Raw genomic sequence first — 27439 nt, forward strand, 5'->3', positions numbered from 1 at the left:
AGGGATCGTTCTATTCCTGGGATTGAGGGTACACCTGTCATTGTCAAACAATTAAACAATTAAAATTAAAACAAAGTATAATATTCACAAAGATATTCACAACTATAAACATTGTACACGAAAAAGGGGGGATTTTGTTTTTGGTTTTTCGAAAATAAAACTAAGTTAACAAAACAATTAAAATGCAAAAACATAAAAATACGAATGGAATGAGAGAACAAAGATCAAAATCGAAACATATGATTAAATTGACTCAAACCCTAATATTGTTCATCTAAGTCATGAGAAAGGAGTTGATCATGTGAAACATTCGAAAGCAAATGAATTCCCATTTTTTACTTTTCAATGCTAATTAACCTAAGCGAAAGCACCTAGATTAATCCTATCAAACATGCAATCAAACCCTAGAAAGCTAGTCAATCATGTCATGTTTAACGCATTACACATAGAGAAAGGCTATCAACTCAAGTGTACAACTTAGTATGGAAAAGTCCACCTAATTGCAATCCTCGTTAATTAAATTCGATCTTTGTACAAAACCTTTACTACTTTGATTCAAGTTTACACAAAACGAAAAGTCGATTTCATGTTCTTAAACCTAGCACCAATTATATCAAAACCCTAAGTGTTTGCAACCACATAAGATTAAAATACAAAAGTTATCTATAACGCAAATTTAATTAAACAAACCCACATAAGCAACTCTCGAATCACAATAATATGAATCTGAAAATTCTCAATTAATCATAAAAATTCCAGAAATTAATATTTGTTCAAACACATATGTCAACTAGTTCATAACCAACGAAATTCAAAGCAAAGGTTACAAAGGAGAATCGGATTACACCGTGAGATGGGGATGGTGATGAACGATTGATGTGGTGGTCTCTTGAATCTCGAAAGCAAGCTTCAAGGTTGGAGATGGATGATGGATGCTCACGGCTATGCTTCTTCTCCCTTGGCCTTGCTTGAACTCGTGGAGATGACTAGAGGATGGAGAAACTCACGGCTATGCTAAGAAGACTTTCTGATTTTTTTCTAAAGTGTAAATTGTATGGGGGAGAGGAACCCTTGACGTTGAGAAAGGGGGAGTTTTATATAGGAGCATGGCTAGGGTTCACAAAGCAATCAGAATTTTCCACATAGCTTCAACCAATGATAATTCGCCAAGTAAGCTTGTGATGTGGTCCAACCAATCATAGAATGCCAAGTAAGCCTTGTGATGTGTTCCAACCAATCATAATTCTCTAAAATACCTCCCTAATATTTAATTGCCGAATTTCCTTGAAATTATTCTGATTTTCTTCATGAATTTCGGCCAACATTCCTTTAGGGAATTTAGGGATGAATCTAGACGCCTTTTTAGCTTTTCCTTGGTGCACACATATTTTTCTTCCATAAATATCTCCCTTGAATCTCTCTTGGCGTCATCTCCTTGATTATTTCTGATTTTCACGTTGGCAATCACACCAAATTATTCCTCCAACAATATTTCTTTCCATAAAAGTCTCCCAAGAAAATCTCTCCTTGAAATCCTCAATCAATCATCTTCAATTCCCACGTTGTCACCTTGTTTTTCCTTAAGTATTACACGGCAAATTTAATCCCCAAGGAAAATATATTTTCCTTTTTTTAAAAAAAAAACTCTTCCTTGATTCTCTCCTTGCCATGTCATCTTCATGAAACTTCTCGTTCCATTTATGAACTCAATTCTGCTTATTTATTCCAAAAACCTGAAAATAGAAGCTTTCTAAAATAAGAAATGGAAACTTTCTTAAACTAAAATGGAAACTTTCTAAAAATGGAAAATAGAAACTACAAAACGGAAACTTTCTACAATTAGGAACTTTCCCATTCGAAGAATGGAAACTTTCCTAAACAGAGTTTTATTAAGGAAATAACGCAGAAAATATAGGGAAATAACAGTTAAAACGTCGCATTAAAATGCTCCTATCAAAATGACTTAAAGCTAGAGCTAAGCTAGAACAAACCAGAAGGTGTACTACACCAACAAGTTGTTCATGTACAATAAAATACTGTTCTAAATTACTTATAGAGGAACTAGCAAACAACTGAGGGTAAATTCCCAGCCTCCTCAAGATAATTACCAACAATGAGACCATTGCCACGACCTTAAGATTTGGAGACGAAACCTTCAGAATCTGCAATCCGGGTATAAAAGATATCGATAGACCAATCAAAACTATATTCGTCCTAGCACTAGTAGCATTGTTTTCTAGGCACGCAATTGTGGTACTCACAACAATATTATACTGAGATTTCTTATAGAATGTAGAGATGAGCAATCCACCTGCACATAAACACGGTACACCCGAAATAATACGGATAACACAATTGATCAAGCAGATATCCAAAATACCTCCTGGGTCCCAAATCCTTGGAGAACTCAAGCCCAAATGGACTCCACAATAGACCCAGAGGCAGCCCAGCCATATCACCTAGTTTTCTAATCTGGACACCCAAACGCTAGGCACCCAGACATGAGTTACCGCCATCATCGCCTCCGACGTCGACCAAATAGCCGTCATCAGAAACGTTGCCGCCATCAAAGACGTCGTCGCTGTTAGACGCTTCGCCGCCATCAGAGGTCGCAGTGCCAGCAGAAACAAAGAACCGCTCACTACAACGACCCACCATTGGATTTGCTACCCTTCAGGCCAGATCCGATTCCACCAGCCTCCTCACACAACACCGATCAGCCTTGGCTTTCTCGCTGCCCGCGCTCTTGCTCGACGTTGGTCTTGGTGTCCAGGCACCGCTGCGTGCCTTTGACATCGCTACCAAAACGTTGCTGGGGAGAAAACCTTAGCAGAGCGTTTTCTATGTTTTGGTTGACTTATCCTTAGAGTGTTTTGGGTAAGAGAGAATTAAAAAACCTTAATGGGGTAAGTAAAAAAAAAGAAAAAGAAGAAGTTAATAAACAGATTTGATAAATTAATTTAAAAAAAAATAAAAGAAAAATAATAGATAATGATTTATTCTTTATGACTTATCTCAACCGTTAATTGTTATTAGATTTAATAGACAACATTTGGAGTATAATCTTAACTATAATTTAGGTGGCCATGGATCTGCCCCCCTATATTATATGTAAAATCACAATATAACTGTGATTTTACATAATCTTACATTTCAAATGATCACTACTATCAATTATATTTCAACTATAGTGAGAATTTCATAATAACTGTATATTGTCTTTCACATTCTGAAAAAGATTTGGTAACAACGGATATTTAACTCTACTATCCTTTTCAAAAAAAAAAAAAAACTCTACCATCAAAATTTTTGTAGTTTGAACTTTTCAATAGTCGAGTGATATTGAAACTATTTTTTGCACACCAATTTTTTTTCGATATTTATTAGTGTTCCAATCAACACTTAAAATTTTAAGCAAAATTTTTAATCAAAATTTTCATAAATCTGAAGTATCTAAATTTTCGTTGAAGTTAAAATTTGTAGCCAAGTTTAACATCAGGCAACCAATGAGATTCCCAGCTATGCAAGCACTTTAGAAATTTGGGTGAAAGTGTATATACAGATTGATTCTACATGCATACTTAAACTACTTGAGTTAACCAATAAATCATGTTTTCTTAAACTATTTTAGCATGTATGAGTGTCCTGAGTAAATTTGAGAGGGGTGGTGGCTCAGCTTTGCGCGCAGAAGCTTTGGCACTCCGAGCTGGTTTACTCTTTGCACAACAGAATGGGTGGCATCACTTTGACATTGAGAGTGATTGTTCAATGCTTGTGGCAACTTTTACAAAGAGGAGGAGGATCTTTCCTTAATTGGTTGCATCATAGCTGATATTAAGGTTATTATGAGTAATATTGAGGGAACTAATGTTCATCCTGTGTTACGAGAAGTAAATAGTGTAACTCATCGCTTAGCTCACCTTGCTAGTAATTCTAATAGGGAGTATGTATGATTAGATGGGGCTCTTGAGATCATTTAGAATGTTCTTTTCGAGGACCATAATACATTAAGTAACAAAGCACAACAATATATTAGTTCTTACTCATGATATCCCACTTATAAATGAGAGATTAATGCAACAAAATCAAATAGTATTAGATTACGAATAAATCAAAATTTAACACTTATACTTTTTTTTTTTTTTTTTTTAAGAAATCAGATTAAAAATACATTGTTTGATGACTTGATGTTTGAATTGAATCAGATCTAAAAGATAAAAAAAAACAAAACAAAATAAAAATATGAAGAAAAAAATAGAAAACTGCAGCCTATCCCCACTCTCCCAACTCTAGTCCATGAGAATTCTCCCATGTTGAAACTTGACATCGGTCATTGGGCCCGTCTCCCCTATCTAAATGTCCAAACCAGCCGATCAAGACACCTCGCCCACCCAACCAACGTATCCACACCGCACACGTGTCCCATCACGCAACACCCGGCCGCACTCTACCGCGGCCCATTAGGGTTTTTAAGATTGGGTTCGCCACTCCTATATCTCACTGCCGCATCCAGTTTAGGGTTTTCAGTAGCCACCACACACTCTCTCCAAAATTTCTCCTCTCTCTCTCGCTCTAGAACACCTCTCTCTCTCTCTCTCTAGACTTCTTTCGCTCCCAATCAATCAAAATCCTTTCTCAATCTAATTAGGGTTCCATGGACTCCATCAATCTGTGAAGGGTTTCGTGGTTGCTTTTCGGAGTCGGTGAGTGTTTTTGGGCGGTGTCGGTTTTCGTCGGAGCTTTGAAGAAATGGCAACCGCGAACCCTTTCGATCTGTTGGGCGACGACGACAACGATGACGTAAGTCAACTCGCTGCTAAGGTGGTGGCTCCTGCCGCCGCCGCCGCCGCCCAGCCCAAGAAGGGTGCTCCGGCCCAAGCTGTTCAGCCTGGGAAGTCCGCCAAGCTCCCCTCCAAGCCTCTCCCTCCTGCTCAAGCTGGTAACTATTCAATTCATTTCTTGTCTTGGCTTCTCTTTTGTGTTTGCAGATGGAGTGTGGTTGTTTTGATTGGTTGTTGCTATTTACTGAGATTTGAATCGGATAGATAAAGATTTTGATGTCAAGTTGTCGAGAGGAGTATTTGTCAATGCGAGCTGTTTGTTCTGTAGTCCCTGGGATTGAATCCATAAACCCTCTTGATATTAGTCGCATCTGTATTCTTATTAGTGCAGAACAAATGCTTCTGGTTTGTAAGATTAGTTCTTCTTTGTTGTTTTATCTTTACTACTTTTTAAATGCTCGAATACAATCTGAAATGTATTTCTTTGGACCTTTTTATATAAATTTTTGATGATGTCTGCAAACATTTATGATTTATTGAATGGATTGCGTATTCATGTCATAGATTATGAGGTTTTTAAGATTTTGTGTTCATATCACTGCAGTGAGGGAAGGTGGCCGTGGAGGTGGCCGTGGCGGCGGCCGAGGGTTTGGTGGTGAGGGGCGTGGATATGGTGAGGGGCGTGGGTATGGTGGCCGTGGACGTGGTGGAGGTGGTGGTGGATATGGTGGATATAATCGGGATCGTGGCAGCGATGAGAACACTAATGGTTTCTCTGGTGGAGGGTACAGCAAACCCGAAGAGGGGGATAGGGATGTTTCTGAAAGGCGTGGTGGCTACGGGGGACCTCGTGGTTCCTTCCGTGGTGGACGCCGTGGTGGCTTTAGCAATGGAGAGGATGCAGAAGGGGAGCGTCCTCGGAGGACATTTGACCGTCACAGTGGCACTGGACGTGGGTCAGTATTTCTTCATTCTATTAGTACATGCATCATTTCTTCTGTTTGTAATGGTCATCTTTTCAATATATATATATATAAATATATATATTTTTGCTATTGGGTTAGTTATTAATCGTATTTGTGATATCAGAGCTAACTTTAAACGTGATGGAGCTGGTCGTGGGAATTGGGGAACTCCCACTGATGAAATTGCTTCGTAAGTAATTGTGATGTGATTCCTAGCTCGGTTCCAAGCTAGAAATCTTTGGAATGATGACACATTTATTTTATCTTTGCTCATGAGTAATTATTTTTGTAAAATTTAGTGAGATAGAGGCTGGCACTGAAGTTGAGAAGGATGTTGGTGCTGAGAAGCAGTTGGGAGAGAATGAGGCTGCTGATGCCAGCAAGGAGAATCCTGTGGAAGAGCCAGAAGAGAAGGAGCCTGAGGAAAAGGTAATTTTACTGTTTTGACATAGTTGATATGATTTTGTGATCAGATTGAATTTCCTGGTCATTTTGTCACATAACTATGTTTTTACTTTATTATTGTAGGAGATGACTCTGGAAGAGTATGAGAAGGTTCTTGAAGAGAAGAGGAAGGCTCTGGCTGCACTTAAGACTGAGGAGAGAAAGGTTGACTTGGACAAAGAGTTGAAGTCTATGCAGCAGCTCTCAAGCAAGAAGACAAATGATGAAATATTTATCAAGCTGGTGATTACCTTGCACTTTATACTTATAATACTTCATTTTATGCGAGGAAGTGTATTAATTCTGCATTTCAGGGTTCTGAAAAGGATAAACGCAAGGAAGCTGCTGAGAAGGAGGAGAGAGCCAAGAAGGTATCTTTTCTTTACTAACCAGATTAGTCGTGCAACTGTTTATTGATCACATTTTGGTTTTTTATTGGTTTTGTTGCTCAATTATGATTGCCACCTTCAATATGGACATAGTTTTCTTCAGATTTGTGAGATGAAACCTTCAATTTGGACATAGTTTTCTTAAGATTTGTTAGATGAAAATTTCAGTTGCTTGGTTGCTGCCGGTTTCTCTTTCACAAATTACTTTCTCTTCTGTTATATTTTAAATGCCCAGTGATGGAATCCAAATTTAAGGAGCGGTATGGGTGGTTATTTATTCATTTGCCTTGCTCTTCACCACCTCTCTCTCTCCCTCTCTCTCTCTCTCCCTCTCCCTCTCCCTCTCCCTCTCCCTCTCCCCTCTATCTCTCTTCCCCCGCTCTCCTCCACTTGCTTTCTCCCTCTTTCTCATGCTCAAACTCATACACATTACAAACACTTGCACAGTGTGATGGAGTGCCAAGGCTTTTGATGAATTCCACTCTTTAAACCGTGAATGACCGTTTAAGCTATGAGATCTGAGGGCATTTAAATATATTTCACTGTTATTGGATATAAGTTTGATTTGTATCATGAATTTATAAAAATTGTCTTGTAATCATAGGAGTTATTGCCAGAATGAGATTGTTGACTGTGTGCTTGATATTTTTTTGTAGTCTGTTAGCATAAACGAATTCCTGAAGCCTGCTGAAGGGGAGAACCAGAGGTTCTATGGTGGTCGTAATCGGGGACGTGGAGGCCGTGGTTCAAGAGGCGGAAACAGTGGAGGACATGGAGGTTACTCGAGCAATGTGCAAGCACCGCCCATTGCAGATCCTGGGCACTTTCCATCCCTTGGTGGAAAATGAGAGCCCCGCTCATCTCCTTCCAGCTCTTTTGTTATTTGTCCATTTGGGGATTAATGTGATATGATTAGTGAGTGGCAGGCTATCCACAGGAATTATTACTATTTTTAATTTTTTTTATCTTAAGAACTATCTTTATTATCTGTGCTTTTTTGAGTGTACATTTTATGTCATGGACGAATGGATCATGCATCAGTTTTGAGTTGGAATAGAGAATCACTGCTTTTGAAATCCACTTTTGTTGCATCTGTAATGTCTAGGTAGGCATCTTATAGCCGGTTCTGTGCTGATTTTCTATGAATAAGATCAGTTTAGAAACTGAATATGAATCTTGAGTCCTTGAAATTAGGCTGGTTGTGTGTAAACTTGTACCGAACTACCGTGTGTAAACTTGTACCCAACTGCCTAACCTTACCATTTCCGTTTTGTCTTTGATACCTGACCAACATGACCTATTTAGGGGTTGAAAGCATATAAGCTGGAAAGCTGCTTGTCCGGTGGATGTTATTGTGCTGTGAGCACAATCTTTTTTTCGGCAAAGCTATCATTTAGGTGGTGCTTATGGGCTCCCTTATGATTTTCTGGAACTATATGCTTGTCACTGACAATAAAAAAACGTTCGCATATCCTTAGTAAACCCAATCAGGCATTTTACTTGGATTACAGTGAGGTGGGAAGAAAACAAGCAAAAGCGATCTAAATAAATCAAAAGGGTAAAGCGAACAAAACAATACAAAAGGATTTAGCTAAAATGGTGATATTCTTATCAAAGCCCCCACCATTTCTTTAGAAGATTGTTAACCCCAAGAGGAAATCTTACCATTTGGGACCTCATAACTTTTCTGTAAATTTTAACATAATCTACCAAAAATGGTTGAAGCCAAATTGCAGAAATCAACAGACAGAACCAGATTTATATTTGACGAAAAAAAGAAAAAAGGCCAAATTTATCAATTTTCATTTCATTTCACAAAATGTCAACATGGAAATTAACTACCAGGTTTAATTGAAACTATAACACTTCTGTCTCTTGTTTGTCTCTTGTTATACTTTATAAAGGATCCAGCAACTTGAGACACTTGATCTATACAACTCCTAACTGATTCTCCACATAACCTATCAGTCGACCACAGCCAGCTTCTGATACTCATCGCCGGAGATGGCCAACTCCATGGCCATATCCGGGCTAACTTCCCCATCATTATCCAAGAACAACTTCAACAAATTCTTTGAAAAGCCACTCAACATTGCCACCCCAGGTTGCTTCTCCGTCACCGGTGTAGACATAGAGTGCCTCAGATTCCAAAACACAATCTGAGGCACCTCATTCCCATAACCATTCCTCTTGAACCTCCTCTGAATCGCCTCATAATCCGTCTCCCAAGTACTCTCATGATTAGCCTCATCAAACTCCATGTCACTAAACACAAACACCCTCTTTATCATATCCTCAGGCTTCAAGTTCCCCTTCACAGCCACTCTAAGTATCAGATCAAACACCTTTTGAAAATCGGTGTTGAACCCCGAGTGCATTGACCTCATAAACTTACACTTTGACTTCAAATCTTCACCTTCAATCAAATGCAGCTCAGGCTTCTCACTAAAAGTGATGACCTTCCCTTTCCACGGCTTTTCACTTAATTCCGAAACCAAAAGCCCCAAGGCCACACTCACATCCATAGGAAGCCCCTCCATGCTGCCTGACACGTCACACACAGCCAAGCAGTTCTTCAGCTGCCCCTTCTTCACCAAATCCTCCACCATCCTCTTCCACTGAAGCTCCGCCACGCCATCACTGCCTCTTGAATTCGAGGCAATGATCTCGTGCGGCAGCAGAGCACCAGCCGCAATGGTGGTCTTCCCGGCCTTTGCATCAACCAAATACTTCGAAAACCTCACAAGGTCTTGCTTAAAAAACGTTTCCTTGTAAAGCTTCATGGCCACGGAGGGGACCCTATTGTAAGGAAGGGACCTCCATTTTCGTGCCCCTATGTAAACCTCCGGTAACTCCAGAGCCTTCCTTAAAGGAACAAGCACTTCCTTCCTCAGCCGGTCCCGGACTCTGTAAGCATAATGCTGCTCCAAAACGCCGTCGTATTCCGGACACGACTCGAGCGGGAAAACCTTCTTTGCAATCCTTTCGCAGAGGAGAGTGGCGCGATCAAAAGACGAGTCGAGCGAAGGGCACCACTTGGCGGCGAGGCTGATGTTGTTGAACTCATTAGAGTTGAGATTTTCGAGGTCGGATTTCAAGCAAGCGGCAAAGAGATCCGAGACGCGCTCGTGGAGGAACCGGTAATCCGGGTCGCGATCGTATCTCGAGACGGCCTTGTTTGCCATGTCAGTGAATTTCTGTTTTCTCAAAACACTTGCCTTTTCCTTTTCCGAGTTTGTCCTCTCCGTCGCCTTCACCACCCTCTCCTCCCGCGGCTCCTTCCGGGTGGTGTAACTCAGCCTCTTCCTTTTGTTGGTTCTCGACTTAAAACCTGGCCTCCGCCTCTGCGGGGGCGACGGAGATCGTGTTCTTGATCGAGACGTACAGTTGCTATCTCTATCTCTTGAGTATGACCTAGACCTTGTGCCAGAACTTGAGCTAGAACTTGAGCGTGACGGAGATTTTGAACCTCTACGGCGGCGGGAGAGTTTCTTTTTCATGGACCACTCGGCCTTGCGGTTCTTCCTTATGTCTTGGCCTTCTAGAAGGCGGTAGAGAATCTCGGGGAGGTCTTTGAAGCACCCGAATTGGGCGAAAGAGGCGAGATTGCAGGCTAGGGTTTTGGGGTGGTGTCTGTGGAGCCAGAATGCTGCCGTGAAGAAGGCTTCTTTGTCGGACTTTCCGGTGCCGCGGACGCCGCGGAGGTTGCAGATTAGCTTGAGGGTGGTTAGGGCGTTGTGGGCCCAGGACTTGGGAAGTTGTTCGTTGATGTAAGAGGACGGGGTGTCGGGTACGATGTGGAAGAAGAGGTCGAGGCAGGGGTTGCCGGAGGAGAGGTTGGTGGCGGAGTTGTTCTCGGTGCGTCCCAACAGAGGTTTCGTTGTGGTGGTGGTGGTGGAGTCTGAAGGTTTGGGTCCTGGAGGACCAAGAAGAAGTTTTGGAGGAGCTGCCATTGTTTTTGTGTTTGGGGTTTAGGGTTAGGGTTTGATATGGGAGGGTTTGGATTGATGATTGAAAGGGGGCGAAGAGCCTGTTTTATAAGAGAACTTGTGAGAGATAATTTTTGGTTAGGAATAGAGATGAACTGATTGCGAGGCGGTGGCGAATCCAACATAGATTAGATATGTATTGGAAATAACCCAATTCTTGCATAAGAAAAAGTTGTGTTTCACATTTTCACATCAATATAATTAAGGCTGTACTGTTCAGAAAAATTAAAAGAACTAGAGGGGTATACAAATGAAAGTAGATGTTCTATGATTCTATCACCAATTCAATATGAACTTACATATTAAAAAAATCCCGTAGAGAACTTAAACTAATAGCAAAATGAGGAAGCAGAGGTCTAATAGTAAAATGCAACACGCGTACGTACAGAGGCACAAGTATGGCTATGTTAATAAAACGTACTCGATGCAGTTCTTATAGTAGTATAAGGAAGCATTTTGAGTGGATCGGAGAGAGCCAAAAGTAACTAGTCATATTCTGTTGCTATACAATTATGCTGTAGTACTGTTTAATGAACGATTATAACCCCTTATAACAAATGTTTCTATCGAATACATGCATATCCCTTTTTCGGATGTTGCACCTCTCACCCATTGGTAGTAGATTGAATAAAACTGTTGGAGTTATGATCAACCTAGTTTGTTCCCTACATTGTGATTCCAACGAAGAAATCCCAGGTTTTCACCAATTACGTACTAGGATCAGCATTCAGGTATTATTTTTTCAGTCCATGGTCAGAGAATGGTTAGTCAATTTAGTGTTGGGTGACCAAGTTATTCTGGATTCTTAGTCAACTTAAAATATGAATCAGGTCTATGAAAGGTAGCTAGCTAGCTAGGGTGAAAGGTGTCTCACAAAGGATTGTAGAAGCCTTGGAAAAGTTCAATCACTTCAATGTTACCGGAATTCCTCCAGCTCCAAGGTTTGATAGAAGGATAATCTTGCCATGTCCGATCTGTTTCTCTTTGTGAGAGCTTCTGCCTAATAAAGGCAGACATGTACATAATCAGTTTGTGGTACAATTGAGAGTTAAAAATCTCTTTCTCCATATATAAAATTCTAAATGAGTACAAAGTTGCATTACTCCTTTGTTTGGTTATTTTATCATTTGGGCGAGTACTCTTCAGCTGATCTCCATGACTTACAAACTCTACCAAAAGCAACAGACACTACAACTACATCTCGATGCAGATCCGAGCAATAAACACTACTGAAAGCATAATTCTAAGTAAAACCAATGGTTCATTGATTTGTTGCTGGTGCCCGGCCACCCTCCCAATTTTATATCCAATGAAGTCAAAATCACATTTCGCTACCATGCATTAAATTCTGCCACATTCATATTCTGCCTAATGCCGCATGCTCTGAAATGCTGCGCCATTTTTTCTTTAATTTTTGGTCAATGAAATAGTGCAGTTGTAAGTTATAACAATGGAGTCAAAAGAACAAGTCAGAGAGAATAAATTTCTGATATATAATTACACCCATTCTGTGGTGTATTTAAACAGATTACAATCGTAGTACACATATTGTGTACTACTGTACTACAACACATACAAGGTAAGTATTTACTACAATATATTCCCTTGTAGCCTATTCCTAATAGGTAACGATGACTCACACTAACACTCCCCCTCAAGTTGGCGCATATACATCAACCATGCCCAACTTGCTTAGTGAGTCATAAAACGCCTTTCTGGAAACTCCTTTGGTAAGTACATCTGCAAGTTGCTCTTCAGTTGGAACAAAAGGAAAGCTAATGATTTTGGCATCTAGCTTCTCCTTTATAAAGTGACGGTCAACCTCCACATGCTTAGTACGATCATGCTGTACTGGATTCTGTGATATGTCAATAGCTGCCTTGTTGTCACAATACAACTGCATGGAATTTTTGAGTATGAAACCTAGATCACGTAACAGATTTCTCAGCCACAACAATTCACACACTCCGTGAGCCATACCTCTATACTCCGCCTCAACACTAGAACGTGCCACAACTTTCTGTTTCTTACTCTTCCATGTAACCAAATTACCTCCCACAAAGGTAAAGTAACCTGATGTCGACCTCCTGTCTGTGATATTTCCAGCCCAATCTGCATCTGTGAAGCCACAAACCTCAAGAATGTTGTTGTGTTTAGAAAATAGTACTCCCCTACCTGGAGCTGACTTCAAGTACTTCAGAATTCGCATAACAGCATCCATGTGACTCTCACTCGGATTATGCATGAACTGACTCACCACGCTCACTGCATATGCAACGTCAGGTCTGGTATGAGCCAAATAAATCAAGCGCCCAACTAACCTCTGATAGCGAGCTCGGTCAGTTGGTACCTGATCTGGATACTCAGCTAAACCATGGTTCTGCTCAATAGGAGTATCAATAGGTCTGCAATCTAATAAACCTGTCTCTGTCAACAAGTCAAGAACATACTTCCTCTGGCACAGATAGATTCCTTCTCTCCCCCTGGCTACCTCAATTCCTAAGAAGTACTTAAGCTCACCCAAGTCCTTCATCTCAAACTCAGAAGCTAGCTGTCTCTGCAGTCTACCCATCTCAACAGTGTCATTACCAGTGATTACCATATCATCCACATAGATAATTAGAGCTGTTACCTTCCCCTGTTGATGCTTGAGGAACAAGGTATGGTCTGAGTTGCTCTGCCTGTAACCAACCTTCCGCATGAACTGTGAAAATCTTCCAAACCAAGCACGAGGTGACTGTTTGAGACCATACAGAGACTTTCTCAATTTGCATACAAACTCACCAGGAGAAGCAACTACATACCCTGGTGGGAGGCTCATGTATACTTCCTCGGCTAACTCTCCATGAAGAAATGCATTCTTGACATCAAATTGTCGGAGTGGCCAGTTTAAACTAGCAGCGAACGAGAGCAGAACCCGAATAGTATTCATCTTGGCAACAGGAGCAAAAGTTTCATCATAGTCTATATCATATGTCTGAGTAAATCCCTTTGCTACAAGACGTGCTTTGTATCGATTCACTGATCCATCTGCATTATGCTTCACGGTAAACACCCAACGACAACCTACAGCCTTCTTGCCTTGTGGTGGAGGCACAAGTTGCCAAGTACTGTTCTTCTGCAACGCCTCCATCTCTTCATCCATAGCCTTCCTCCACTTTGGATCCCCCAATGCATCCTGCACTTTGTCAGGTACTGATACAGCAGATATTTGATTCACAAATGATGCATATGACTTAGACAACCTCCTAGTGGACATAAAGTTGGCTACTGGATATGTTGATTTGGCAGTAAGAGTAGGTTCATATCTTTTGGCTGATTGACCTCGAGTGGTCCTATGTGGTAATTCATATTTCTCACCATTAGACTCACTACTACTAGTATCAGTGGATGGACATACCTCAAATGAATGATCTTCAGTACCAGGAAGCTGTGGGTCAGGGGTAGAAGCGATGGCAGGAGGGGCAGTTGTGTCTTCAACCTCATTCTGAGTGATGGGAACTGGTGCTTCTGCTGCTGGAGGAGGCAAGCTAATAGTTTCAACCGGATCCGTCAAAATACCTCCTGGCTGTGTACCTTCTCCTTCTCCCTCTGATTCCTCCCCCTCTCCATGATATAGCTCTTCAAAATATGAATTCTCCCCCTGAAGAGCTGTATCTGAAGAGGAGAAATAACTCATGTCTTCAAAGAAAGTAACATCCATAGTGACATAATACTTTCTGGTGGGTGGATGATAACACTTGTACCCCTTCTGATGACCGCCGTAGCCAACAAACACACACTTAAGGGCCCGGGCATCCAACTTAGACCTCTGATTTTTGGGTACATGGACAAAGGCAACACAACCAAAAACACGAGCTGGAAGATTGTGAAAAGATGGTAAGGAGACATGAGAGGCGAGAACCTCAAATGGAATTTTGCCCTGAAGGACACTAGATGGAAGACGATTGATAAGATGAGAGGAAGCATGTATAGCATCGCCCCAAAGATACTTAGGCATATGAGCACTAAAAAGAAGGGCACGAGCCATATCAAGTAAATGACGGTTTTTCCGTTCGGACACTCCATTCTGTTCTGGTGTTTGTGGACACGTGGTTTGGTGAACAATCCCATGGTTTTGAAAAAACTCTTGGAACACATGATTAACATACTCCCCCCCATTGTCAGAACGAAGGACTTTAATGGTGCTATGATATTGTGTCTGAACAAGATGACGAAAGGTTTGAAAAGCAGGGAAGACTTCATCTTTGGTTTTAAGAAGAGCAACCCATGACAGTCTTGTACAATCATCAATAAACAACACAAAATATCGCATACCCGAGACAGTAGGCTCTCGAGAAGGTCCCCAAACATCAGAATGAATCAACTCAAAAGGAATAACACTTTTATTAGAAATACTAGGAGAATAAGTAGCACGATGACTCTTGGCCAAAACACAAGTTTCACAATGTAAAACTGACTCATCCACACCAATAAACAGAGTAGGCATGGTTTTCTTCATAAGACTAAAAGATGGATGCCCTAAACGGCGATGCCACAACCAAATCTCACTTAGCTTATCAGAAGTCGAAGTCAAAGCGGCTCGGGACGGTGCTCCTGGTTTCTCTCCTGCGTATGTCTGATCCAGATGGAACAACCGGCCCCTCAGATACCCCCGACCGACTATCTCCCTGGTGAGAAGATCCTGAAAAATCACATACATAGGATAAAAGGTTACAGAGCATTTAGACTCAGTGTTCAATTGTGGGACAGATATCAAGTGATGAGATAAGTCAGGCACATATAACACATTATGAAGTTCTAAGGTAGGAGTAAGACGCACTGACCCTGACCCTAACACAGGAAAAGCCTCACCATTGGCATTGGTTACATAGGACACTGATGGGGAAGACAATTCAGTAAAATATGATTTATCATAAGTCATATGATCGGAGGCACCCGAATCAATAATCCATGTATCAGAACCAACAAAGTTAGAAATTTGTAAAGCCATACCAATTTTACCTCGACCAGCTATAGAGGCTGTAGGGGTAGCTCCACCTGCTGTATGATGATCTTGGCCAGCCACTCCATAGAAATCTGGTTCTTGGACCAAGTGAACTGCAGCTGCTTTCCCCTTAGGGCGATAACCTTGTTTTTTAGGTTTAAGATGTGGGTTCAACTTCCAACAAGTCTCCCGAACATGCCCAAGGTCATTGCAATAAGAACATTGAGGACGAGGGCGGTTGGTGAAGCCTTGTGGGAAACCGTGCTGATGAAATGGGGCTGAACTCTGCTGCTGGAGGAAAGGTGCAGGTGACTTAGCCTGAATGGCTAGGCTAGACACTTCAACCTGTGCATGTTTGACACTTTCCTGTTGAGACTCATCCTTGCGGATGTATGTAAAAGCTGTGGTCAAACTAGGAGGGTCTGTCATTCTGAGCAATTCTCCCTTGGCACTGCTATGCTTCTCATCAAGCCCTCTCAGGAATACATGAACCCGTTCTAGCTCCTTCTCCTTCTGGTACCACACCAGATCTTCCTGATTCTTGATCTTGCAAGGACGCTTCTGATCAATTTCAGCCCATACATTCTTCAGCTTGGTGAAAAACACTGACACTGGTTGCCCATTCTGTTGCATTCCTGCAGCTTTGCACATCAGTTCATGAACCTGTATAAAATCAGACTCATTTGTATAGAGATCTCCCAACGTCTTCCATATTGCCTCAGCAGTTTCACATTCTTCTACCATCTGTAGCACATCATCAGTCATGGCTCTAAATAAAATAGACATTACAAACCCATCATCATCTTCCCACTTAGCATAGGCTTCTAGGTCATCTTCACGAACCTTGATTGTTCCTGTCACATGTCCCATCTTGTGAATCCCACGAAGATAAACGGACATAATCTTCTTCCATGTTCGGAAATTGGTACCAGTGAGTTTAGTACCTCCAAAAGAACCACCTTCTGAGCTCTTAACAGATACCTCAACTTTCTGAACCTCACTGGCCTTAGAACCCTGACCTTCACTGTCATCACCACCCATTGCAGTAATACAATAGAAAAAAAAATACACAAGTCCCAAAGTGCGCAGCGGAAATAAGAATAACAATAGTAACAAACTTTTTTTTTTTTTTTTTTTAAACTGGTTGAATCAGAGGGATGTGCGGACCGAGTCGGTGACCGAGTTGGGACGAGTCGACTCACTGATGTAGGCGGGTTGACTCACTGAAGGAGGCGAGTTGACTCACTGAAGGTCGAGAACTCGAGATAGATGCGGGGAGAGATCGAGAGCGATCGATCTGAAGGTGAGGAATCGATCTGGAGGTGAGGATCGATCCGAAGATTGGGCTGGAATCGATCGACCTGGAAGTGACGGAGAACGAACCGAAGAGAATCGGAGACGTCTGAATCGAGGAGGGCCGAACCAGCTGGATCGGTCTGAATGCTGCCGTGAACTGGGCAGCGACGCCGGAACTGAAGAACCGGATGTGATGCAGCGACGCCGGAGAGATGTGATGCAACGACGCCGGAGTGATGCAGCGACGCCGGATCTGGGAAAATCGACAGCTCTGGTTCGAAAACGATCTGGAAACCAGCAGCTCTTCTCCTGGTGCAGATGGTCTGGTGCAGACGATGGGCCCGAACTGGAGATGAGAGGGTGTCGCCGAAGTCAAAGAAGAAGACACCGGTCGTTCTTTGACGGACGCCTAGGGATGATGATAGTTTGAAATTTAAGACAAAGACACAAAGTCCTCTCGGATCTTTGCTCTGATACCAAGTCAAAAGAACAAGGCAGAGAGAATAAATTTCTGATATATAATTACACCCATTCTGTGGTGTATTTAAACAGATTACAATCGTACTACACATATTGTGTACTACTGTACTACAACACATACAAGGTAAGTATTTACTACAATATATTCCCTTGTAGCCTATTCCTAATAGGTAACGATGACTCACACTAACAAATGGTAGATCCTTCTCCAATTGCAGAAGCAAAGATAAGTTCACGATCTGTTTCAGCAATAGCAAAGCTGATGATATTCAGATTAACTTCGCTTAAGTTGCATAGATACACATAACAAATACATATAACAAGTCGACTTTGTCTGCATCTACTTTCGCAAACTCAAAATCTTCAAAAAAAAAGAAAAAAAAAAAAGAAGAAGCCTAATTAAACAAGCAAATACATATATATAGTTGTTCCATAAACACAAACTACTAATGGAGGCTGGAGCCTAATTTCTAATCCCAAGATGATCTGGATGTATCTCCACTGAATTCACTTTCATGACCAGATTCTCCAATGTGTCACCACGATCTCGCAACCGATTAAAGTAAATCATAAGCCAATTCTGAGGCCCTAAACTCGTCCACTACTATTTGGTGTTGGTACAAGGGACACAAGTGACAACAGTTTTTCCGCCACCAGAGAATGCACCATCCATGGTAAAGGTGCTGTGAGCAGAGCAAGCGAGCTATCGTCTTTCAAAGAGCATTGCCTTCTGCTTGATCAAAGTTCTCCTTACAAATGAAACACGGCGTCTGTCTAATACCAGCTTCCAAACTCTCCAGTGGCGCACACTCTGAACCCTGCCAAATTGTATCTAAATATTTGGGATAAGTGTCTGCCCATGGATTCCCAAGTATCCCCTTCAATCATCAATTGATGATCGTCTATTGCACTAGATGGTCTTACACTGCTCTGCAAGGGCACAGTCACGTCCGCTATGATCACAGTAATAGGCAACCGGGTGACAGCCACTTCAGCCACCACAAATATTTTTCCAATAATAACAGGTGTTTATAGAATAATACTAGCTAAACCTTAATCAACAAGGACTCCGTGCAACGATTTGGTGTTATTTAACATGAAGAAGCCTTGATCCTAAAGAATTTGGATTTAACATAATCGGGGAGGTTGATTCCTAACGCAGTCGGAAAAGATCACCTAGGTTTACAAGCAATAAATCTAAAACAAAGGTTCTGGAGTCCACCAGAGATAAAAGATAATAATCTCAATTTGATTGATAATATGATAAAATATAGTTCTACAGCCGTTTAAAGTTGCTTATATATAAGAAAAGAAACCCTAGAGCGACTAACAATGAAACCCTAAAACCCACGGGTAAAAATAAAACAAACTCAAAACAAACTAGGAAACCGAAAATTCTGAAAAATAGTAAATTGCATTTTGAGGTCCTAAACGACCCTGAAATCCCAAAAAAGCCCACACGTAGTTCTGGCGTGATTCCCTTTCCTGAAAGCTATGGCACACTCTAATCAGACACCAAGCTATGGCATGGCTACTAGTAACTTTCGTTTTCCTCCTTTTGCACGATCAAACTGCTCTTCGAATCGGACTTCCATCAGTTCTACATCAGTCTCCTCCACCTCCGAAGAACTCGACCCCGAGTTCTCTTCAGAATAAAGAACCCCATCTTCACGAAACTCATGCAGATCAGCCACGTTAAAGGTGTTAGAAATGCCCATGGAATTAGGAAGGGCAACAACATAAGCATTGTCGTTGATCTTCCTCAACACCTTAAAAAGACCATATTTTCTGGGCTGCAGCTTGTTGTAGGTACCAACAGGAAATCTCTCCTTCCTCAGAAACACCATCACGTCATCACCCTCTTGGAACACTTTAACTCTTCGATGCTTGTCAGCTGCAGCTTTATACTTTGCATTAGTTTCTTCCAGCTTGGCCTTAACTTCTTCTCTAACAGACTGTACATCCTTAGCCATGCCCTCAACAGCAACACTAACACCAGGAACTTTAGGAAGCTTCACTAAATCAACCACATGTCGAGGAACATTAGTATAAACTAATGAGAATGGTGACTTCCTTGTTGCATTATGCACAACACTGTTATAAGCAAAATCCACCTGTGGCAAAGCATAATCCCACTGTTTGGGCCTATCTCCACAAACACTCCGAACCATGTTTGTAACGTCCCGTATCTCAATTACCCGTTTACTAGTCATTTGGACGGTAAACGACTTTTATTTTCACTTTTACTATCGTTTCAGTACGTTTAATGGCCCTAAAAGTCGACTTTTTGTTCGGGCCAAAATTTGAGAAAATTTCCTTCATGAAAGTTGTTGGGGACGTTAAACCGAGCGCGTGCATATGTAGTGCGTAAAAATCGGAGTTCGTATGCGAAAGTTATTAGCGAAATAAGGAAATTACTGTTCATGGTAATTTTTGGGATAAAAATAGAAACTTACCAGGGTAGGTTTCCAAAACCGGAAACCCACCCCCCATTCTCTTTCTCTCTCCCCGACTCCCCCTTCCTCTCTCGGCCGATTCGCTCCCCCTCCGAGTTCTTCCTCTTCCGGCCGCCTCCGGACGTAATCCGGCCAACCCCAAGCTCGGTTTCCTCCCCGGTCACGTCTGTGGAAGCATCTTTAGACGATTTGGCCGGAAAAGCTCGGATCGAACGAATTTCCTCCCCGGTTGCAGTTTTGGATTTTGGCCGATTCCCGGCCATTCCGGCCACCTCCGGCCCCCATCTCACCGTCGAAGGTTCGGTTTTCATCACTGATCATTTCCCCTATGGCCTTGTATCACGATTTGTTGTGTAGATGCCGAATCGACGAATTGAAATTCTAGGGTTCTTGAGGATTTCTGGGTTTTTGTTCATTGATCGATTTCGGCCGTTTTTAATTGTTATTTGGGAATGTTGTAGTTGAGAAGTTGAATCAGTGTGTTGAGAAGGTGCTACTGTCAAATTTTGGTGTCCATTGGAGTTGGTGGCAGTGGCGGCGGCGCCGCCACTGTGGGCTGCTGTAACGGCGGCTAGGGTAGCTTTTTAATTTCGATTTCTGGCTAGTTAAATTCTATAATTATCATAGAGCTTGTATGTGAAGTTTGGTGAATTTTGGAGGAGTTTGGAATTGTTTGTGAATTTCCGAAGTTTGGGAGTTTCGGTTGTTGAATTGTGGGAATCCGACCTTCGGATTTCCCTTGTTCCGATATGGAATACATCAATCGACGGATGGATATTAATGGTGAAGTTTGATTGGGTGTGGAAGAGGATTGGAGAAGTTGAGGTTTTGGGTTTTGAGATTTAATTATTGATTATCGTAAATATTTAGAAATTTGTTGTTTACGGATTATAATTGTGTACAGGACGTGATACCGACCTATCGCTCGACGAGGATCCTTACGCTTGGATACCACGTTAGCCGTATATCGTGAGTGGACTTTTATTTGCAAAAGAATGATGCATGCATTTATTTAATCGGTTCCGAAGTTATAATTTATTTATCAATTTACTTTTTCGAGCATATGGTTATTTTCGGAAACAGTTTTGGTTAATTGATTTATTTGATGGTTTTATGGCGTGCGGGGTCACGTCATTGGATTATGCTTATTTTCCTTTATTTATTTATCTCCGATGGGATTCCCGGATTTATACTATTTATATTTTATTTATATTCGGTACATTGAGATTTTTATGAGATTCAAGGAAGTTAACCTTTATACTTATTTATATCCTATTTATTTTGTTGATGAGATTATCTTGGCGTGTGGGACACGTCATTGGGAATTCATTTACGAGAATTGGGGAAGTTTTATGGATTTATACGGTTTTCGGATTTTCTGTTGCCATACTTGGGTGACTTATCATTGCTAGCATTGATTTTCCGCCTTTGTGGCGCGGTGATGGGATCACCGTAGCCCTCCGCCTTTGTGGCGCAGGTTACTGTCTTTGTGACAGTAATCTGTAGCCCGGTATCCTATCGCTACACTTAGTAGCGTAAGGGTATATTACGGGAGTCATGGGAGTATTTTTAGCCTGGGAGGCTATCACCCAAGCCTGGGAGGCTCACTTGTATGGCTATCGTCTTCCCCTACTCTTTATATTATTTTCGACTAGCGGGGCTAGTCCGATTTATTTTAGCCAGCGGGGCTGGTTCTTTTTCGTTGAGTATCGGAGTTTCCACCTTTTCTTTTATTCGATTGTGACTAGCGGGGCTAGTCGGCTTTCATGAGTGGAACTCATTTTGTTTTATTTTCGTAAATCCTTGCATGCATCGGGAATTTTAAAGAAATAAATGTGGGAAAGTATAAAAATCCATTTGGTTTATATTTGTTTATTTTTGTCCACTCACACTAACATTTTTCTTGTACTTTCCCCTGGGCCCTTCGGTTTCAAATGCCCAGTTCGCAGTGTAGCTGTTCGGCTTTAGGAGTTGAGGCTTAGCACCACCGCTGTCATCTATTCCTTTTAGGTTACTTGCTAACCTACTTTGTATATCATTGTTCTTCTGGTGTTAGACTGCTCTGATAACCTTGAGATGTTTATATTAATATTGTAACCTATGACTTGGTTGTAATTTGAGTTAATTGGATAATTTGTTATTCTAAATTGTGGAATTGTGCGGTTTTGGGAGCAGGGTGGCTCCAGGAGTTTTGGGAGGGTTGTTTAGAAGTGAAATTGAAATTCTACAGGTTTTGGGTTACCCATTTTTAAGGGAGGTTATGCCGACATTTTTGGTAAACCTTCTTTGAAGGTGGGTCCCACAGGACCACTTCGGGTTCCAGGGTGGAATCCGGGGCGGGTCCTGTCAGTTGGTATCAGAGCATTAGGTTGTTAGGTTCTGTAGACTTCCTTATTTCCTACTACCTTATATGCTTAGTGGCGCCTAGTACCTCCCGAGTGATGGCCCGACCGCGGCGGATCCCCATCGTATACTCTTCGGTGCTAGTGTGTTCATTATGCATGTAAAGTAGATAGGTTAATATCCTAATCCTTGAGCCTTGTTTTCCTTCTCTTCATCAGGTGCTATGCCTCCTAGACGCCGAAGACGTGAGGAAACCCCTCCTGTTGATGATGGGGGAGATACACCGCAGAATCTTGCGGATGCGTTTGGACAGTTCTTTCAGCAGTTTGCTGCCGTACTCCCCGGTTCACGCACTGATTATACTATGGAGCGTGCTAGGAGAAATGGGGCTCAGACTTTTGCTTCCGCCACATCACCTGTAGAGGCTCAGCGGTGGCTTGACAGGATGGAGAGAGTTTTCTCCCAGATGGACCTTCCAGAGGATAGGAAAGTGAATTTGGCAGTACAGTTTCTTGAGGATACCGCCTGGCATTGGTGGACTGATGTTGTTAATGACCCTACAAATGTTGGCCCCATGACATGGGATATGTTCAAGGCCCATTTCTACGGACGGTACTTTAGTGATGCCCACCTTAATCGGATGCAAGACCAGTTCTTGAGCTTGGTGAAGAGGGATGAGCAGTCAGTGTTGGAGTTTGAGCAGGAGTTTCTCTCTTTGGCCCATCATGTGCCGGATTTGGTTCGTACTGAGCAAAGTAAGATTCGTAGATTTGTCTTGGGACTTGGAGGAAAGTTTAAGGATAAGATGTTAGGCACACCGTACCGTAGCTTTGCTGAGGCAGTATCTTATGCCATGGACATTGAGTCAGACTCACCTGCTGGATTTCACCCTAGGGATTCTGGCGGCCCTAGCCAGGGTCCATCTAAGAGGGCTGCTTCCACTTCTGGTTCAGGATCTTCTGGAGGTAGTAGATTTGTCAGTTCAGACTCGACCACCTTACCGGATTTTGGAGGACTTAATGTGGGAGGTGGACAGTCTGAGTGGCAGTTCAGTGACAGCACAGGTCAGTACGGTGGTACCTCAGAGGGATTCCATACTTGGAGGGATCGTTCCCAGCATCAAACGAGTGATGTGACGTGCTATCAGTGCGGACAACAGGGTCATTATAGAAGGGATTGCCCTACATTGACTCAGGATGTTACTCCAAACGTCGGTCAAGGTTCTAATCATGCATCAGGAGGGTTATCTAGCGGCACTCACACTAATTCAACCAAGGGCGACACTTCCACCAGTTCTGCCAGGGGCGACACTCAACGGAGTAGTGGTCGTCGTGGACGTCCAGCGAGACAAACGAGACTTCATGCCATGGTTCAGCGTGAGGATCACGTTCCTCTAGATACTACCGACGGTATGATATTCCTAATCTTGAGTTATTTAATTTTCTTATATCGCTTCACCGGGGGATGGTATTCAGTAGAGTTGGTTTAGTTAAGCCTCTAGTCGTTCGTGTAAATTTCGAGGACGAAATTTTTATAAGGAGGGGAGATTGTAACGTCCCGTATCTCAATTACCCGTTTACTAGTCATTTGGACGGTAAACGACTTTTATTTTCACTTTTACTATCGTTTCAGTACGTTTAATGGCCCTAAAAGTCGACTTTTTGTTCGGGCCAAAATTTGAGAAAATTTCCTTCATGAAAGTTGTTGGGGACGTTAAACCGAGCGCGTGCATATGTAGTGCGTAAAAATCGGAGTTCGTATGCGAAAGTTATGAGCGAAATAAGGAAATTACTGTTCATGGTAATTTTTGGGATAAAAATAGAAACTTACCAGGGTAGGTTTCCAAAACCGGAAACCCACCCCCCCATTCTCTTTCTCTCTCCCCGACTCCCCCTTCCTCTCTCGGCCGATTCGCTCCCCCTCCGAGTTCTTCCTCTTCCGGCCGCCTCCGGACGTAATCCGGCCAACCCCAAGCTCGGTTTCCTCCCCCGGTCACGTCTGTGGAAGCATCTTTAGACGATTTGGCCGGAAAAGCTCGGATCGAACGAATTTCCTCCCCGGTTGCAGTTTTGGATTTTGGCCGATTCCCGGCCATTCCGGCCACCTCCGGCCCCCATCTCACCGTCGAAGGTTCGGTTTTCATCACTGATCATTTCCCCTATGGCCTTGTATCACGATTTGTTGTGTAGATGCCGAATCGACGAATTGAAATTCTAGGGTTCTTGAGGATTTCTGGGTTTTTGTTCATTGATCGATTTCGGCCGTTTTTAATTGTTATTTGGGAATGTTGTAGTTGAGAAGTTGAATCAGTGTGTTGAGAAGGTGCTACTGTCAAATTTTGGTGTCCATTGGAGTTGGTGGCAGTGGCGGCGGCGCCGCCACTGTGGGCTGCTGTAACGGCGGCTAGGGTAGCTTTTTAATTTCGATTTCTGGCTAGTTAAATTCTATAATTATCATAGAGCTTGTATGTGAAGTTTGGTGAATTTTGGAGGAGTTTGGAATTGTTTGTGAATTTCCGAAGTTTGGGAGTTTCGGTTGTTGAATTGTGGGAATCCGACCTTCGGATTTCCCTTGTTCCGATATGGAATACATCAATCGACGGATGGATATTAATGGTGAAGTTTGATTGGGTGTGGAAGAGGATTGGAGAAGTTGAGGTTTTGGGTTTTGAGATTTAATTATTGATTATCGTAAATATTTAGAAATTTGTTGTTTACGGATTATAATTGTGTACAGGACGTGATACCGACCTATCGCTCGACGAGGATCCTTACGCTTGGATACCACGTTAGCCGTATATCGTGAGTGGACTTTTATTTGCAAAAGAATGATGCATGCATTTATTTAATCGGTTCCGAAGTTATAATTTATTTATCAATTTACTTTTTCGAGCATATGGTTATTTTCGGAAACAGTTTTGGTTAATTGATTTATTTGATGGTTTTATGGCGTGCGGGGTCACGTCATTGGATTATGCTTATTTTCCTTTATTTATTTATCTCCGATGGGATTCCCGGATTTATACTATTTATATTTTATTTATATTCGGTACATTGAGATTTTTATGAGATTCAAGGAAGTTAACCTTTATACTTATTTATATCCTATTTATTTTGTTGATGAGATTATCTTGGCGTGTGGGACACGTCATTGGGAATTCATTTACGAGAATTGGGGAAGTTTTATGGATTTATACGGTTTTCGGATTTTCTGTTGCCATACTTGGGTGACTTATCATTGCTAGCATTGATTTTCCGCCTTTGTGGCGCGGTGATGGGATCACCGTAGCCCTCCGCCTTTGTGGCGCAGGTTACTGTCTTTGTGACAGTAATCTGTAGCCCGGTATCCTATCGCTACACTTAGTAGCGTAAGGGTATATTACGGGAGTCATGGGAGTATTTTTAGCCTGGGAGGCTATCACCCAAGCCTGGGAGGCTCACTTGTATGGCTATCGTCTTCCCCTACTCTTTATATTATTTTCGACTAGCGGGGCTAGTCCGATTTATTTTAGCCAGCGGGGCTGGTTCTTTTTCGTTGAGTATCGGAGTTTCCACCTTTTCTTTTATTCGATTGTGACTAGCGGGGCTAGTCGGCTTTCATGAGTGGAACTCATTTTGTTTTATTTTCGTAAATCCTTGCATGCATCGGGAATTTTAAAGAAATAAATGTGGGAAAGTATAAAAATCCATTTGGTTTATATTTGTTTATTTTTGTCCACTCACACTAACATTTTTCTTGTACTTTCCCCTGGGCCCTTCGGTTTCAAATGCCCAGTTCGCAGTGTAGCTGTTCGGCTTTAGGAGTTGAGGCTTAGCACCACCGCTGTCATCTATTCCTTTTAGGTTACTTGCTAACCTACTTTGTATATCATTGTTCTTCTGGTGTTAGACTGCTCTGATAACCTTGAGATGTTTATATTAATATTGTAACCTATGACTTGGTTGTAATTTGAGTTAATTGGATAATTTGTTATTCTAAATTGTGGAATTGTGCGGTTTTGGGAGCAGGGTGGCTCCAGGAGTTTTGGGAGGGTTGTTTAGAAGTGAAATTGAAATTCTACAGGTTTTGGGTTACCCATTTTTAAGGGAGGTTATGCCGACATTTTTGGTAAACCTTCTTTGAAGGTGGGTCCCGCAGGACCACTTCGGGTTCCAGGGTGGAATCCGGGGCGGGTCCTGTCAATGTTACCCAAAGTTGTGTTAGTAACCTCTGTCTGCCCATCAGTTTGAGGATGAGCTGTGCTGCTACGATTTAAAGCTATTCCAAACATTTTCCACAATGTAATCCAGAAGTGACTAAGGAACTTCGTGTCTCTTTCAGAAGCAATGGACTTGGGGCACTCCATGTAAACAAACCACCTCCCTGAAAAACAGTTTGGCTATATTGGACGCATCAGCAATCTTCTTACAAGCTATAAAGTGTGCCATCTTGGAGAACCTGTCAACTTCCACAAACACAGAATCCACACCCCTCTAGGTACGGTGTAATCCCAACACAAAGTCCATAGCAAGATCCTGCTAAATATCTTCAGGAATAGGTAAAGGTAAATAAAGACCAGTATTTTGGGACTGACCCTTAGAAACCTGGCAGGTGTAGCACTTCCTCACAATAACTCCTACATCCTTCTTCAGCTGTGGCCAGAAATATCTTTCCTCAAGGCTAGTAATAGTTTTGTCACGACCCAAGTGTCCACTCAAACCCCCGCCATGCAAATCTATAATCAGTTTCTCCCTAAATGATGAACTGGAAATACATAGCCGATTTCCCTTGAATAGATAACCATTATTCACATAGTAATCTGTAACTGCAAGATTGCTACTGCACTTGGTCCAAATCTCCTTAAAATCAACGTCTTCCTCATACAATTCCTTCAAGAGATCAAAACCCACAATCTCCTGAGCTAGAGTGACCAGCAAGGAAGCTCTCCTACTCAAAGCATCTGCCACCTTATTAAGAGTACCAGATTTATGTTGAATTACAAAAGGAAATTTCTGCAGAAAACTCACCCATCTTGCATGCATCTTGTTCACAGTTCTCTGGCTATTTAGGTACTTCAAGGCCTAATGATCAGTGAACAATACAAACTCTCTGAATAAGGTAGTGCTCCCATTGCTTCAATGCCTGGAACACTGCATAAAATTCCTAATCATAAGTACTCCACTTTTGACGAGCTTCACTCAATTTCTCACTAAAGAACGCTACTGGCCTTTTCTCTTGTGACAACACAACATCGACTCCCACACCACTAGCATCACATTCAACCTCGAACACCTTGTCAAAATTGGGAAGAGTAAGAACTGGTGTGGTAC

General features: G+C 42.0%; 4 protein-coding genes across 5 annotated transcripts; 2 read left to right on the forward strand and 2 right to left on the reverse strand.

Annotated features, from left to right (window-relative positions):
* Positions 1–4490: 4490 nt before the first annotated feature.
* On the forward strand, positions 4491–7659 carry LOC112177012 (RGG repeats nuclear RNA binding protein A). Of its 2 annotated transcripts, XM_024315168.2 has the most exons (7): positions 4492–4939; positions 5386–5737; positions 5871–5936; positions 6046–6175; positions 6275–6433; positions 6505–6561; positions 7236–7659. In XM_024315168.2, the coding sequence occupies exons 1-7, from the start codon at positions 4750–4752 to the stop codon at positions 7425–7427; spliced, it is 1146 nt and encodes a 381-aa protein (XP_024170936.1). In that variant the 5' UTR covers positions 4492–4749; the 3' UTR covers positions 7428–7659. The 2 variants fall into 2 exon arrangements, with proteins under 2 accessions (XP_040367067.1, XP_024170936.1); XM_040511133.1 differs by lacking the exon at positions 5871–5936 and having other exon boundaries at positions 4491–4939.
* Positions 7660–8533: 874 nt separating this feature from the next.
* Positions 8534–10532, reverse strand: LOC112177009. Its single transcript, XM_040511370.1, has one exon. The coding sequence runs from the start codon at positions 10530–10532 to the stop codon at positions 8544–8546; it is 1989 nt and encodes a 662-aa protein (XP_040367304.1). The 3' UTR covers positions 8534–8543.
* An 11821-nt stretch (positions 10533–22353) lies between these two features.
* LOC112177603 lies at positions 22354–23619 on the forward strand. The gene has a single exon (XM_024315885.1). The coding sequence runs from the start codon at positions 22354–22356 to the stop codon at positions 23617–23619; it is 1266 nt and encodes a 421-aa protein (XP_024171653.1).
* A 3028-nt stretch (positions 23620–26647) lies between these two features.
* On the reverse strand, positions 26648–27151 carry LOC112177604. The gene is made up of 2 exons (XM_024315886.2): positions 27137–27151; positions 26648–27076 (listed from the first exon to the last, which is right to left on the reverse strand). Exons 1-2 carry the CDS (start codon positions 27149–27151, stop codon positions 26648–26650), a joined length of 444 nt encoding a protein of 147 aa, XP_024171654.2.
* Positions 27152–27439: the final 288 nt, after the last annotated feature.

The sequence above is a fragment of the Rosa chinensis genome, chromosome 7, assembly GCF_002994745.2.
Source record: "Rosa chinensis cultivar Old Blush chromosome 7, RchiOBHm-V2, whole genome shotgun sequence".
Classification (NCBI taxonomy): Eukaryota; Viridiplantae; Streptophyta; class Magnoliopsida; order Rosales; family Rosaceae; genus Rosa; species Rosa chinensis.

Coding starts and splice junctions, on each gene's coding strand:
- LOC112177012 (XM_024315168.2), top strand. CDS start 4,750: ATGGCAACCGCGAACCCTTTCGATCTGTTGGGCGACGACGACAACGAT. Junction 4,940..5,385: donor TCTCCCTCCTGCTCAAGCTG/GTAACTATTCAA, acceptor ATATCACTGCAG/TGAGGGAAGGTGGCCGTGGA. Junction 5,738..5,870: donor CACAGTGGCACTGGACGTGG/GTCAGTATTTCT, acceptor TTGTGATATCAG/AGCTAACTTTAAACGTGATG.
- LOC112177009 (XM_040511370.1), bottom strand. CDS start 10,532: ATGGCAGCTCCTCCAAAACTTCTTCTTGGTCCTCCAGGACCCAAACCT.
- LOC112177603 (XM_024315885.1), top strand. CDS start 22,354: ATGCCTCCTAGACGCCGAAGACGTGAGGAAACCCCTCCTGTTGATGAT.